The sequence below is a fragment of the Mus caroli genome, chromosome 7 (assembly GCF_900094665.2).
Source record: "Mus caroli chromosome 7, CAROLI_EIJ_v1.1, whole genome shotgun sequence".
Classification (NCBI taxonomy): domain Eukaryota; kingdom Metazoa; phylum Chordata; class Mammalia; order Rodentia; family Muridae; genus Mus; species Mus caroli.
The window spans coordinates 128443609-128458815 of record NC_034576.1 but is presented as its reverse complement, the minus strand read 5'-3'; the positions used below and the strand labels follow the sequence as shown (position 1 = coordinate 128458815).

The 15207-nt window shown below is 50.0% G+C and overlaps 1 protein-coding gene across 1 annotated transcript in view; it reads right to left on the bottom strand.

The window, feature by feature from the left end:
* Positions 1-14595, bottom strand: part of Rabep2 (rabaptin, RAB GTPase binding effector protein 2) — a 16842-nt gene extending 2247 nt beyond the window's left edge. The window contains exons 1-8 of the mRNA XM_021168934.2: positions 14168-14595; positions 13542-13751; positions 7647-7804; positions 4945-5055; positions 4519-4863; positions 3316-3411; positions 3131-3229; positions 1729-1884 (exon numbers count right to left, since the gene is read on the bottom strand). Of these exons, the coding sequence (XP_021024593.1) occupies positions 1729-1884; positions 3131-3229; positions 3316-3411; positions 4519-4863; positions 4945-5055; positions 7647-7804; positions 13542-13751; positions 14168-14192 (1200 nt within the window). The 5' untranslated portion in view covers positions 14193-14595. The remainder of the gene's footprint in view (positions 1-1728; positions 1885-3130; positions 3230-3315; positions 3412-4518; positions 4864-4944; positions 5056-7646; positions 7805-13541; positions 13752-14167) is intronic.
* Between the last annotated feature and the right edge of the window lie 612 nt (positions 14596-15207).

Sequence of the window (15207 nt, the reverse complement as noted above, 5' to 3'; positions counted from 1 at the left end):
CTGGAGAGATGGCTCAGTGGTTAAGAGCACTGACTGCTCTTCCAAAGGTCCTGAGTTCAAGTCCCAGCAACCACATGGTGGCTCACAACCATCTGTGATGGGATCTGACGCCCTCTTCTGGTGTGTCTGAAGACAGCTACAGTGTACTTACATATAATAAATAAATAAATCTTTAAAGAGAGAAAGTATTATTAAAAAAAAAAAAGAAGAAGATGACTTTCAAGAACAGTGTAGAAAGTTTCAGAATACTTATAAGCCCCCAAAGAACTGAAGTTAAACTCCATTATGCATGGAACGAAAACTCCAGTAAGAAGGATAGGGAGGACCTGGGATGTGGCTCCCTTGTTAAGGGTGCTTCCTCACAGGCATGAAGCCCCAGGGTTGACCTATGGCACTATGTGAAAACTGAGGACAGAGCCAGGTGGTGGTGCACACTTTTAGTCCCAGCACTCAGGACACATGGCAGGTGGATCTCTGATTTCAAGGCAAGTCTGGTGTACAGATTACGTTCCAGGACAGCCAGGGCTACACAGAGAAACTGCCTTTAAAACAAGCAAGCAAGCAAACAAACAAAAAACCCACACCAAACCAACCAACCAATCAAACAAACACCTGAGGAGAGGTGGTAGCTCTCCTAAGGTGGAAGTGGGACAATCAGATGTTAAGGCATCCTGGGCATACAGGGTATTCCAAGCTGCCTGGACTATAGGAGGGCATCTCAACAAACCAAACCAACCAACCAAACAAGAACAGGAAAGTGAGAAACTGAAGATACGGGGTCATACTAGCGTGGATGTCAGCGATAACTCTCAGGGTAGAAGAGGAACTAGTTGACTTACTAGTTTATGAACAAATTATTTATACATTAAAACAACAAGAGCTAGCCGGGTGGTGGTGGCGGCGGCGGCGCATGCCTTTAATCCTAGCACTTGGGAGGCAGAGGCAGGCAGATTTCTGAGTTTGAGGCCAGCCTGGTCTACAGAGTGAGTTTCAGGACAGCCAGGGCTACACAGAGAAACCCTGTCTCGAAAACCAAAAACCAAAAACAAACAAACAAAAACCAGAGCCTATCATGGAGGCCAGGTACAAAGACTCCGAGGAACTCAATCTTCAGGACCCAATGTCGCTGAGAAACAGCAAACAGCTGTGTGGCCAGCAGGCCTTACCTGCGATTCTACACTCAGGAGGCCAGCCTGTTGCAGAGATAGATCCTGTCTCAAAAAAAGTCAGGGGTGGGCTGGAGAGACGGCTCAGTGGTTGAGAGCACTGACTGCTCTTCCGAAGGTCCTGAGTTCAAATCCCAGCAACCACATGGTGGCTCACAATGAGATCTGATGCCCTCTTTCTGGGGTGTCTGAAGACAGCTACAATGTACTTACATATAATAAATAAATAAATAAATCTTTAAAAAAAAGCCAAGGGTTCAAAGTATGGTCCAAGTGTACAGTGATTGTTCAGCACTTGTGGTACGGTGGCTAACCCCAGCAGTGGGGACAGTAAGGGGTGCAGTAAAAATGGCAAACATAACCACTGTCCCCTTCACTTTGGCCAGCACTTTCTAATTCCTTTTCTTCATGCCAGTCCTGGGAAGACAGCATGGTTCTATTCATCAGATGAAGAAAGTGAGTCTCAGATACAGATAATCCAAGCGAGCAGGGTCTGTCCTCAGGTCCCCTTGGAGAGGGGACAGCCACAGGTGGCTGACACTGGGCTTTTGGTGTGATTTACCTGTATGGAGCTTGGCAGGGCTTCGTCCTGGTCCTCCTGCTGCTCTGAGCCCTGGAGGGCGGAGGATGGCAGCTGCTCAGCCCGGAGCCCTTGATTTTCTTCATTCAGTCTTTTAACCTCTTGGCTCAGGCACTTGTGAGAAGTGGCCAGTTCTGCCTAGGGACAGTTCAAAGCACAAGGCAATTAGACAGATGGGTGTCTGTAGTCCCAGAGGCTAACCCCCAAGTCCCATGGCTAGCTAGACTGACATCTAGAAAGCCCTGGCCTCCCGACCTGCTGAAAAAAAGAAAAAAAAATTTTTTGAGTTGGGTTTTTGTTTTTTTTTTTTTTTTGGTGTAGCCCTGGCTATCCTGGAACTCACTATGTAGACTAGGCTAGCCTCAAACCCAGAGATCTTCCTGTCTCTGCCTCCTGAATGCTGGGATTAAGGCTGTATACCCTCACCGACTGGTTCAAGAAGAAACTTTTTTCTTTCCCTCTCAGTTTCTAAGCTCTTCAGATTCTGTCTGTGTGTCTGTGGGCACACTGGCAGCCTCAGCCCACTGTGGGTATTTCATTAAATGGCATATTTTTTAAAGGCTTGTTTCATGTTCATGAGTATCTGCCTATATATGTGTTGTGTGTGTATCTAAACACCACATGTGAGCCTAGTGCTCATGGAGGCAAGAAGGGGATGTCAGATCTCTTGAAACTGTAGTTATAGCTGCCACATGGGTGCTGAGAACTAAACTTGGGTCCTGTGAAAAGAGCAGCCAGCGCTTTTAGGTGCTAGGCCATCTCTCTAGCTGCACTCCCCACCCCCACACCTTCCCATTCCCACCCCCATCCCCTGATTTGAGACAGAGTCTCACTGTGTGTCATGGTTGGCCTGAACTGGTGATCCTTTGATCTCAGCTTTCTGAGAGTTGTGACAGGTAAGTCTGTGCTACCTCTGGCAGCAACACATTTTTTTTTTTTTTTTTCCCGAGACAGGGTTTCTCTGTTTCTCTCGAAACACGCTTTTTTAAGTGCTAAAATAATTGCCAGCTTTAAAACTAGGAGGCAATAGGACACGTTTCCAGATCTGACTTCTCGTCTGACCACATGGCCCTCACACGCTTCGGAGTGGGGTTGCTCAGTGTCGCTTTTCTTTCGGCTCTTCTGACTCTGCAGCCTAGGCTCCATTAGCTCAGCTCATAGACAGTAGGGAGCACACTTCAAGGTTGTGGGGTTAGTTCAAGATTACACAGCTCTGACCAGTCAGGCTACCCCCAAAATCTTCACTCACCTAGTGAGAGCAGCTGGATGGGGGCGGGGGGCAGAGGGGGACAGCAGGAGGGGGGACAGCAGGACTGATGTCCTGTTTTTCCATGCCCTCTGGGGCCCCGGGTGGTCCTGACCCTCTTACCCCAAGCCCACTCACCATCTGCAGCTGCACACGTTCTTGGGCCTGGCTCACAGTTCCTTGCAGAGTTCGGAGCAGCTGCTCTGAGTTCTGGACCTGGGCCAGGAGCACCTGCATCTGAGGAGGAAAGAGTGGGAAAGGAGAGGGATGCAGCAGCAGGAGGCCAGGGGATGATGTGGAGCTGGCACGGAGGTTGAACTCACCTGCTTGGCACAGTCCTCATTGCTCCGTCTCAGTCCCTCCTGCAGCTCATCCCGCTCCCGGCTGACGCTTTCCAGCTCCTTCTGCAGCTGCCGCCCCTGCCAGACCCAGACCTCACTCACTTTTCAGCTCTGCTGGCAGGGATGGTACCTTCCCTTCCCTTCCCTTCCCTCCCCTCCCCTCCCCTCCCCTCCCCTCCCCCACCCATCCATCCCTCAGGAGGTCCCACTGCTCCTCCCACGTGGGAGGACGGAGAGAGACATTTCACTTCTCTCATCTCTGCTGCTATCTGTGGAGGTTTTGACATTTACTGTGTATTGTAATGCGAAGTGTGGGCCCCCCAAGACCTGGAGTCTGCACTAAACCCTAAGTGACCCTGCCCCTAAATTATTTCTGATTGGTGAATAAAGACACCAAAGCTAGTTCCAGGACAGCCAGGGCTACACAGAGAAACCCTGTCTCGAAAAACAAACAAACAAAAAAAGACACCAAAGCCAATAGTTCACTCGCTCAGCAGAAGAGACATAGGTGAGGGTTAGGTTTCCCAGGTTTGGGGTCCGAGAAGAACCATGGGAGGAAGCAGTGCAAGAGGAAGAAGGAGAAACAGCCATGGTAAGGCGAGCCATAAAAACTGGGCTCTGAGGGCTGGCCAGTCGGAGTTAAGCACAGCCCAGATGAGACATAGTAAGCAGTAAGTAATGACTCCAGGCTTATCGATAGGAAAGTAGATTCTGACAACAGAGGTAGGTAAGCACCCAGCTCTCGTGCTGTTAGAGGCTTATTGTAAATAAAAAAAAGCTGTGTGTGTCTTTTATCTGGGAACTAAAGGGTCAAAGGCCGGGTAGAAAGCCCCGGGGCTGAGATGAAATAATTTCTACAGCAGTCATCTTCTGGGCTAGTTGCAATGTACTCCTCCCCACCCCTCTGCTGGGGACTGAATTCAGGGTCTTGCACAGGCTAGGCAAGTCCTCTACTGCTGAGCCACACTCTGACCCTTTTCAGTTTTGTTCTTGACACTTCCCACCATAACATCACCTTCTACACCCCCCCCCCCCCGTGCACGTGCCCTTCCAAAGTTCCCTTGCTGGGAGGGGACCTCCCCCCACCCCACCCCACTGGTCTCTTCACTGTAGCTTTCTATAGTGCAAGCCCACATATATCCAGGGAGACAGAAATGTCCACAGAACCTAGCCCAGTCTACTCACCTCTTCCTGCAGTTGCTCCCACTGGCTATCTGGAACAAGCTGGTACCCAGGAGGGGGCAGGAAGATACCCTCAGGGACCAGAGTGCCAGTAGACACCAGAGAAGCAGTCTCTTCCTGCTCAGGGCTGAGGCCTTGGGGGCCTCGTAGGGAGGCACTGCCGACGGCCCCACCGAGGGAGAAGGAAGAGATGGAGGCACTGTCATCGCAGTTGTGGGCAAAGGCCTCAGCGGCTGGGCCAGCGTCTCCACTCGGCTCCTCCAAGGGTTCCAGTGGGGGTGAGGGGTTCCTCGACAGAGGGAGCAACTCTGAGGAGCCATGCAGGGAGGCAGGCTGCCTTGGTCGTCTCTAGGGAGGATTGCAGGGAAGAAGCTAGGGCCAGCGACCTGGGCACCCCTCCTTCCCTCAGCACTTCCGGCTACCCCTCACCTGGATCTCTTGGATCAGCTCTTCCGCCCTCTGCAGCTTCCCCTTCAGCTCGGTAATCTCCTGCTCCATGGGCAACACGATCTCTCGAAGCTTTTCCGAGTCTTCATGAGCCTGGAGCGACGGGGGCATTGGGAAGTGACAGCCCCTTGATCATGAACGATGCCCACTAACTGTTCTCATCCTTCCTGACGGTTATACCACCCACTCAAGACTCCAGGACACGCGGGCTCTAAGTGCTTCCAGGGAAAGGAGCCAAGGCCATGACTGGCTTCCTCCTGTCCTCTTATTCTTATAAAATTCCTCCCCAGCATCCATCGTTTAAAACCATTTTTACTTATTCTTTGAGAATTTCATAAATGTATAGAAGTGTTTGGGGGACAAATCCACCCCAGTCCCCCCCCCACCCCCCGGCCTCAACAATGCACCTTTTTATATCACAGGACCTCAGATATTTTAACTGGGCACAGTTTGAAAATGGTTCCAGTTTTCCGATACCATCTACACCTCAGCTGCTCTGGAACTAAAAGTGATCACATATCTTAGTTCTAGCTAATGAGATGTAAGCACAATTCCATGCGTGAACTTACAGACCATCTCCCTATAAGAAGGTGTGCCTTTCTTTATCCTCTCTTGCTGGATGGAATGTGGATATGATTGCTTGGCATTCAAGCAATCACCTTGGACCATGAGGCGACCTACCAGCTACAGTCAAACAGCAATACAGAAGCCTACATTTCTCTTTTAAAAAATTTTAATTTTTCATCTTATGTATATGCACGTTTGGCTGGCATATAGACACACACTGCGTGTGCCCTCAGAAGCCAGACTAGGGCAGCTGGTTCTCTGGAACTACAGTTAGGGACAGTTGTGAGCCACCAGGTTAAGTGCGGGGAAACTAAACCTGGATCCTCTGGAAAGGTAGCGAGTGCTCTGAGCTGCTGAGCTCTCGCTCCAGTACCAGCAGCCCGAGTTTCTAACGGCTGGCTCAACTGCTCCATCAGTCTGGACTTTAAAGGATGAAAAACATAACAAACCAACTTCCTATCTTACTTAAACCACTGCTGCTGTAGGTTTCCAATCCCATGCAGCCAGTACCCGACAGGCTTTCTCTCATAAGACTGAGCTGACACCCCTGCCCTTCCTCCTGTCCTAACCATAAGGAGGACCATTTCTTAGCTGTCTCCTTTCAAGCTTGGGATCCGCATGGGGTCAGTAAAACAAACAAAGAAAAACAAACAACAAAAAAACCAGTCCCACCCCTGACACATCTCCAGGCAACAGCCAGTCATGCTTCATCTGTTACCACCTTTCTCAACCGATTCCATTTCAATCAACCTCTTGAATCCCCCCAAACTCTCCTTAGACAAACTAAGTTAACATTCCATGTGTCACAGACAGGGTAAGCCATCTGAAGTCCTGGGACACACAGGCTGTGCACAGGCCAACTACACAGTCCAGCGGAGTATGGCCTCAAAAACCTGTGAACAGCACCTCCTAGTGGAAGCAGTACGTCAAAGCCTCTCTTTCCCGGGCCCTGGTTTTGTTTTGATTTTTGAGGTAGGATCTTGCATCCTAAGCTGGCCTTGAACTTGGGTTTCTGATCCTCCTTCCTCCGAGTATAGACATGTGTCGCCATGCAGGGTTTTAGGCAGTGCTGGGACTGAACCCAGGGTTAACCCTGCATACTAGTCAACCACTCTAGCAACTGAACCACAGCCCTAGTCTAGTCCTGGGCTCCCGTTGGGTCTTTGTTTTCATAGGCAGGAAATATACTCTAGCGCTTGTTTCTTTGGGTTCTAACTAAATACCTACCTCACAGAGCTTCTGTGAGATCAAATAAGGCATGAGCACATACCGCTAATAAAAGGGATCATATGGAAATACATGCACCCAGACTTTAATTCTTTTTATTGTCTTTGAGATGGAGGTATTACTATGTACCCTTAGGCTAGCCTCAAACTCATAATTCTTCTGCCCAGATTTCCCAGTGCTGGGATTATAGAAATGCACCACAATGTGCAGGTGTTAAAAAAAAATACAGAGTGCTTGCCTAGAACGCAGGAAATATGTTTGCATGCATGTACACACACACACACACACACACAAACACTCCAGGTTTCTAGCTGGCTATGGATGTGCATTCCCATAAATACCAGCACTGAGTTGCTGAGGCAGGAGGCCTTTGCCAAGTTCAAAGCCAGCCTCGGCTACACAGCGAGGTCCTGTTTCAAAGAGAAGGGGGCAGGCGAGGAAAGGGGCAGAGAGGCAGGGAGACAAACACTAAGTGTCTTATTATGTTATCCAGGCTCTCTTGAAGCCCTGGTCTCAAGCCATCCTCCTGCCTTAGCCTCCCAAACAGCTGGAACTGCCAGTATCTGTCACCATACCCAGCTTTCTATTGTGATTAATAAGTGTTAAGAAAGCATTAGACAGCAGGAGCCGAGAACGAGACAGTTCAAACAGGTGAGCACTCAGTACAGTGTCTGGCACGGAAAGGGTTACTACTTTCCTTCCTCTTCAGGACTGGCCGTGTTTCTAGAGGTAAATAAATGTCTAGCAAGGATCCTACTAAGCTCTCAACAATGGGGAAGCTCTGTGTTCTACCCAGGATCATTACTGTGTCCAGTGACAGGCTATGGGACAACAACGATCACTATCATTTCAAACCCCAGGGATAGGGCAGGCCGTTGTCCCACCCCCACCTTTTCCATTTGCTTCTCCAAGGAATCCAAAGGGTGGGCCCGGGCCAGCAGCTGTTTGAGGTGGCCCAGCTCTCGCTCCTTCTCCTCAAAGTCCTGCTGTTGCTGCTGCCGCTCCTGTTTCAGGGCTGCGATCTGGGTCTCGTAGCTGCTGATGGAGTCTGTGGGCAGGAAGGGGGGTACTTGGTGCCTGCCCTCTCCAAGGTGATCAACCACAGTAGTTATCGTGGTGAGCTGGGCAGAAATGGCCCCAGGCAAGACCTCAGCACCTCTCGCACCAGGGTCCTCAGTAGCAAAAAGGAGTGTGTGACCCTGAGTGTTTGATGATGAACTAAGAGGACATATAGAAGTCAAACATCTGGCATACAGTGAGGACCAATTGGACAATATGCTGCTCAGATATATCCCAACTGAAGAACTGACCACAGGATATTTTTACTAAAAACAGCCAAGTATGAGCCCTTGTTACTATTACTTTTTAATTTGTGTTTGTTTGGGTTGGGTTTTGGCTTTTTTTTTTTTTTCCTCCTTGGTACAGTCCTGGCCATCCTTGAACTTGCTCTACAGACCAGGCTGGCCTCCTGAATGCTGGGATTAAAGATGTGAGCCACCACTGCCAGAGGCCTTGTTATTAGTAAAAACAAAGGAAGGGCCAAGAACAAAAACAGAGTCCACCTTGTCCAAGCACAGCAAACACTAAACAAACTACAGTTCCCCACAACCCACGTGGAAAAGTCCCTTCGCGGGAGATTGTTCTGGTGTGTGCAGGAGAGAAAGTCGAAAGCGTTCCTGTCAAATCACTGGTAACACATTCACTCAAATATGAGAAAGTGACCTTTATGGTTAGCCTTGGCATGCTGGAAACCAAGGACAGATGGGACACCTTGAGACACAGCCTGAAGCTTGTAGTGAATGGGAGAGCTGACTAAATGATGCTTTGTAAGATAGTCAAGTCGGGCAGACTGGTCACTGACAGTTTCCAAATAGCCAACAGCTGGCTGATGGGTAGTATCTAGGGTCCCCAAATGCCTGCTTCCCTCTCTCAGAACAGTGTGATATTATACTTGACTTTGTGGCTAAAACAAGACCTGGACCCCAAGACATGTCAGATACAGTTCAAGGCTCTGCTTACGCACGCAGCCTATGACAGAAACTGCAGACGTAATGAGCTAGATTTTTATTTCTTTCTTTCTTTTTTTTTTTTTTTTTTTTTTGGAGACAGGGTTTCTCTACATAGGCCTGGTTGCCCTGGAACTTGCTCTCTAGACCAGGCTGACTCTATCTCCCGAGTGTTGTGATCAATGGTGTGCGCTGCCATCACCCAGCAAGCTGGAATTCTTGTTATGGCTATTGTCACTTTCGCTATGACTTACTCAGGGGTAAAGTGTACAACTGAAGAATCAACTGTGGTAGCAGAAAGCCAGGCATGGTGGCTCTAGCACTCAGGAGGCAGAGGCAGGGGGATTTCTGTGAGCCAATTCCAGGAGAGCTAGGGCTATGTAGAAAGACCCTGCTTCAAAACAAAAACAAACAAACAAAATTATGGTAGGCCTGTAATCTCGGTGCTTGGGAGCCTAAGGGAGGAAGATTACAAAATTGAGGCTAGCCTGTGCTACATGGTGAGGCCTGCTATCAAGCAAACCAAACTAAACTCTAAGGGAAATGTATCACAAATGTAGGGCTAGGAGCCGGCTCAGACGGTAAAGTGCTCACCTTGTGCAAACCCCAGGTACCAGATTAAGAGACCAAGCTCAGAGGCTGCTTCTCTGGAGAACTCATGGTTCAATTCCCAGCATCCACATAGCTGCTCACAGCCACCTATAACTCAAGTCGCAAAGGATCCAACACCCTTTGTGACCTCTGCAGGCACAGACGTAGGCTCAGACAAAACACCCATACACATAAAATACAAATCAAGGTTAAAACAAACATGCACAACAGCGTGTGCCTGTAATCCCAGAGATGAGGGGGCAGACACAGGCTTGCTGGCCAGTCAGCCTAGCTTAACCCTGAGCTCCATATTCAGTAAGAGGCCCTGCTGCAAATAAATAAATTAATTAATTAATAACTAAGTAAATAAACAAGGCAGAGAGCGATTGAGGAAGACACCTGACACTGGCCTCAGGTTTTCACATGAAGCGAGCACATGTGCACATTGTATGCACACATACATATGCATACTTGTACAAATACATACAGAAAAAAAAAACTGAAAAATCTGATCTGCAGAAACACAAACTGCCCAGTTATTTGTATAAATGCTGAAGATCTAGCTAACTATTCTGATTCCTATGTCTGGGACAATCAATAGTTGAGCCAGGTAGTGTGGCACATGCCTTTAATCCCAGCACTTGGGAGGCAGAGGCAGGAGGATTTCTAAGTTTGAAGCCAGCCTGGTCTACAGAGTGAGTTCCAGGACAGCCAGGGCTACACAGAGAAACCATGTCTTGGGGGAAAAAAAGAAAGAAAGAGAGAGAGAAAGAGAGAGAGAGAGAGAGAAAGGAAGAAAGAAAATCAATATTTGATATTAGTGATTGTAAATACAGCGATTAACCAGACAGGCCTACCACCTGGCGCTCACAGCTTGGTGAACACAGCCATGACAACAGTAGGGGTGTGATGTGGGGTGAGAACGTCCATTCCTCAGCTGTGGATCCCAGGGGATGGAGTGGGTGTGTCCCCTGGGCCTGGACAGGACAGGGTGCTGGTAGAGAAGAAGAAGAAGGGACGACAGAGCGACAGGACCAGCGTGGGCTGATGTGTCTGGGCATGCTGGCACATCAGAAGAGCCCAAGTATAACGGTGTGCAAAGGATGAAGGGAAAGGCAGAAAAGGTGACAGACAGCACATGGCTCTCAAGGCGCCAGACTCAGAGGTCTGGAAATTAAGCCACAGATTAGTGGCAGACGGCAGAGATGTTAGGTACACGTTAACCTTTTGTATTTTCTCAGCTCCTTACTCGTTTGTTTTGTCTTTTTTCAAAGCAGGCCTGAAACTTGAGATCTTTCAGATTCTGACTCCTAAGTGCTGGGATTATAGGTATGTAATAGCATGCCTGGCCAATATTTGAGGTATTTGTGCTTGCTTGGTTGGTTTTTTGAGAAAGGGTTTAACTATGTAGCCCTGGCTGGCCTGGAATTTACTCTATAGACCAGGCTGGCCTGGAAGTCACAGATATCCCCCCAGTACTGAGACTAAGGAGTGCAGCGCCTTGCCCAGCTCTTTTACTTATTTTGGATTTATTTATGGGCTGGGAAAATGGCCCAGTAGATAAAGGTGCTTGCTGCCAAGACCAATAATCTGAGTTCCATCTCCAGGACCCACTCAGCAAAAGGAACTCCCACAAGTTGTCCTCTGTCAGGGTCACACACACACACACACACACACACACACAAACTATATGAAACTTTTAAAGTTATTTTATTTCTGCCTGAGAGTGTTGGTGCAGGCCTTTACTCCTAGCACTCTGGAGGAAGAGGCAGGCAGATCTCTGAATTCCAGGCTAGCCTGGTCTACTACACAGAGAATCCCTGTCTTGAAAAAAACAAAACAACACAACAACAACAAAAATCACACACACACACACACACACACACACACACACACACACATTTAATTTTATTTGTGTAGGTGTATGATCTTGTGCCAGGTCACACATGTGGAGGTTAGAGGATAATTTTCAGGGCTTGGTTCTGTTTCTGCTGTAAGGGTAGAGGTCAGAGACCAGCATGAGAGGAGGATTTCTCCTTCTACCTTGTGGGTTCTGGGGTTGTAAAGTCATCAGGCTTTGCCCACAGAGCTTCTCACTGGCCCCAGCCCACTAACTTAACATGTACTAGCATTAGATATGGAAGTTGTCAGACCTCCTGGGTTCAAATCTGCTGCTATGTGGCTATATCACTCTGTGAAAGTTAGCCTGCCTGTGTTTCTGTGCTTTTCCTGTAAACAGTCAGCTAATGACTCCTTTCTCAAAGATTAAACACAGCCAAGGATGGTAGCTCCTACTCCAAACCCTAGTACCTGGGAGGCTGAAGCAGGTGGTCTACCTTTGAGTTCGAGGCCATACTGGACAATAAAATGAATTCTAGCTAGCTTTAGTTACAGTGGTTAAGATCCTGCCAGTAGTGCTAGTGAGATGGCTCAGTGGTTAAAAGCACTGACTGCTCTTTCGGAGGTCATGAGTTCAAATCCTACCAACCACATAGTGGCTCACAGCCATCGGTAATGAGAAACAAATAAAAAAACCTACGGAGCAGGGGGCCAGAGCAAGGGGGAAGGGGGGGGGATCCTGCCAGTAAAAACAAAACAAAACCAAAAAACCAGGGCTGGGATGTAGTTCAGTTGTAGAGTGTTTCCCAAGCATACACAGAGCCCTGGGTTAGATTCCCAGCATTGCATAAAACCCAGTGTGGTAGTACATGCCGTAATCCTGGGAGGTGGACGTTTAAGGCCATCAAGATGGTTCAGTGGTTAACGGTGTTTGTCATGAAAGCCTGATGACTGAGTTCAATCTCTGTAACCCACAGAAAGGTGGGAAGAGAGAAATGAATATGCAAAGTTGTTCTCCTGCCCAACATGTGTACCATGTCATGGTGTGACACTCCTACACACACACACAGACACAGACACACACAGACACACACAGACACACACACATACACCCTCATACACACCCCCACACCCCACACACACAGACACATACACAAATCCACACACATACATACACACACACACATATACACACAGACACACAGACACACACACACACACACACACACACAGAGGGAGAGACCCTGAACTCAAGAAGGAGAAGAAGTTGTCGTTTGCATACAGAGTATGAGGCTGGATAGGCTTTGCCTCAAAAGAAAAGAAAAGAAAAGAAAAGAAAAGAAAAGAAAAGAAAAAGAAAAGAAGCTTACTTCATAGAGCACTTAGCTCTGTCTCTGGCATATGGTAAGTGTTCAATAGAGAGCAGTCACTGTTACAACTTAGGCTATTCCTTTTTCTCTTGTGTGTGCACACTCACATAAGCCAGAGTCAGTATCAGGTGTCTTCCTTACTTGCTCCAACTTATTTTTTCCAATAAGGTATCTTATTGACTTTGGAGCTCTCCATTTTGGCTGGTCAGCAAGCTATTGGGGATATGTCAATCTCCAACCTTCAGAGCTGGGATTACAGATAAACTGCCATGCCTGGTAGGATGGGAAGGGAATTTCAGGTGGTTTACTATGGAATCCAAGGTCAAGGGCAGACCATAGAGGGAGATCTGGGGGCTGGAGCAGCAGTCCAATAGAGCTAGCCATAGTAAAACTACTGCCAGGACACAGAGTAGGGGCAGGTCTGACATCCTTGAGGACACTCTGACCTCTGCCCAGAGGAGAAGAGGAAAAGGCGGAGGACCTGGGACCAAGAAAGCTGGTGTCTGTCTCCCAATCCACAGAGGCCATGAGACAGAGGGGGAGAAGGAAGGAGATGCATGTATTTGTGTAGGGTGCTGTAGGGATACCTGGGAAGGAAGGAAATCATAGGACTAAGCTCAGAGACACCAGGCTGAGTTTCGAGCCTCGAGGCCCAGAGGGAAATGAGGGTGGTTCAGAGAAATGTGAAGTTTCTGGCGCCTATTCAGGGCTGATCTGACGTCAGCAAGAACAAGACATGACACCCATGAGAGCATGGGTAAAGATGATTGCTACACTTAGCTGTGACTGACAAGAGTTGCTGACAACACTTGTGGTGTTTCTCTGCAAAATAGAAAGGGGCACTCAGGTTCTGGGACACAGTCTTTTCTCTGTTGAGCTACCTGAAGCTCATCTGAAGCCCTCCTCGCCCTGCATTCCCTGCTAGAGGGGCGCAGGCAGACGGGCTGTCAGGTGGGTGTGTTGGGAGCGGGTGCCTCACCTTTCAGGATGGCCTGCAGGGAGGCCACCTCCTCTTGGCACTGTCTCTGCACTGCAGCCACTGCCTCCGCCTTGGTGCTCTCGCTCACCTCAGCTACAGCCTTCATGGTTTCCATTTCTGCCAGGGCACCGGCCAGTTCGGCACGAAGCCGACTGAGCTCACTTGACTCCGATGCATCCTTTTGCTCCTCTTGGGGCTGGGGATCCAGCGCTGTGGGGGGCGGGGAGGGGGGTCAGTAACCAAGATTTATTCCCACGGCTCGCCAATCTCCTAACACCTCAGGCCCCCAGCAGTCCAGTAACCCAGTCCTACTCTCCATCTACATGGACCTCATCCCATTCCCCTGGCCCTGCCCCTCCCCGAGCCCCAACTAACTTGGCTCGACCGTCCAATCCCTTCCAGTGGCCCCGCCTCGTCCCCTTCCCCGCCCCACCCACAGACACGCCCCACCGTGCAGACCACGCCCACCCCGGTGGGCGCTGTGCCCCGCCCCCTTCCCGAGCCTCCGCGCAGGCCGGCTGCCGCGAGCAGTCGCATTCGACTCCGCCCCCAGCCCCCTGTTCCCCACGTGCGCGGTGGCGCAACTCCCGCACCGATCCCTGGCCGCCGGTGCCCCGGGTTCTCACCTAGGGTTGCTGGCGCAGCTGCCATCGTCTCAGCCCAAACGGCGGATTCCCGCACTCACTGGTGATGGCACTCCCGCTTCCGGGTCCGCTCGGCTGTTTCCGGATCCGCTCGGCTGTTTCCGGATCGGCTCTGCAGGGGCCGCGGGGGGTGGGAGGGCGGGATGGTCAAGAGACGCCGACTGCACGCAAGTGGACGCGCGGCCTGGATCCTGCCTTTCTTGCGGCCTCGTGGGGCCGCACCCGCGCACCCGCGTTCCCGCGCTCCCTGGGAGCTCCGAGGGCTTCGGGTCTGCGGTAGTCTTCTCTGGTGCTGAGGGTCTGCTGAGACTCCACTCGAGGCCACCTCCTGGAACGCCTGGTCTTAGTCCTAGAGGACGCTGCGCGCGGCCTCCTCCTTCCCTCCGCCCGGCCGCCCTTCCGCCGTAACCCGGCTCGCGTTACTGCGAAGTGCTGCCCGGCCCGCCCAGCATCTCCGCCCCGCGGGCCAGGGCTGGGTTGGCGTTCTGAAGCCTGGCGCAGTCAGTGGCAGAGGTGCGAAATCTACATGTCTCCAACCCCATTTTCATATGGCTTCCTGCAAATCTCTTTCTCCACTCCCAGGGCTGTAAATCTTTCAGCCTGGGTCTGGGTCAATCTCTCATTATGTATGACCTCTCGCATTGGAGGGTCACAGCAGTTCAAACAAGTACAGAGCTTGGGGTCCACCTGCCTCCAAACCGGTTTTCTATAAAAGACTTTGAACCTGGAAGTCCTTGATTCTTTGTGGTCTCCTTGGAATGCACACCAGTGTACTTATACCAGGATGCCTTCCTCATTTCTCCAGCACTAATACCCAATCGTAGTACCCATCACTCCTGAACTAGCAAGATAACCCTTATCTCCTCCTCCTATGTGCCTACTGGTGGGCTTTTAGTGTTAGAGGGAGCCCACCACAGATTATCACCCAGACAGCCTGTGGTGGTTTGAAAATGCTTGGCCCAGGGAGTGGCACTATTTGGAGGTGTGGTTTTGTTGGAGTGGGTATGGCCTTCTTGGAGAAA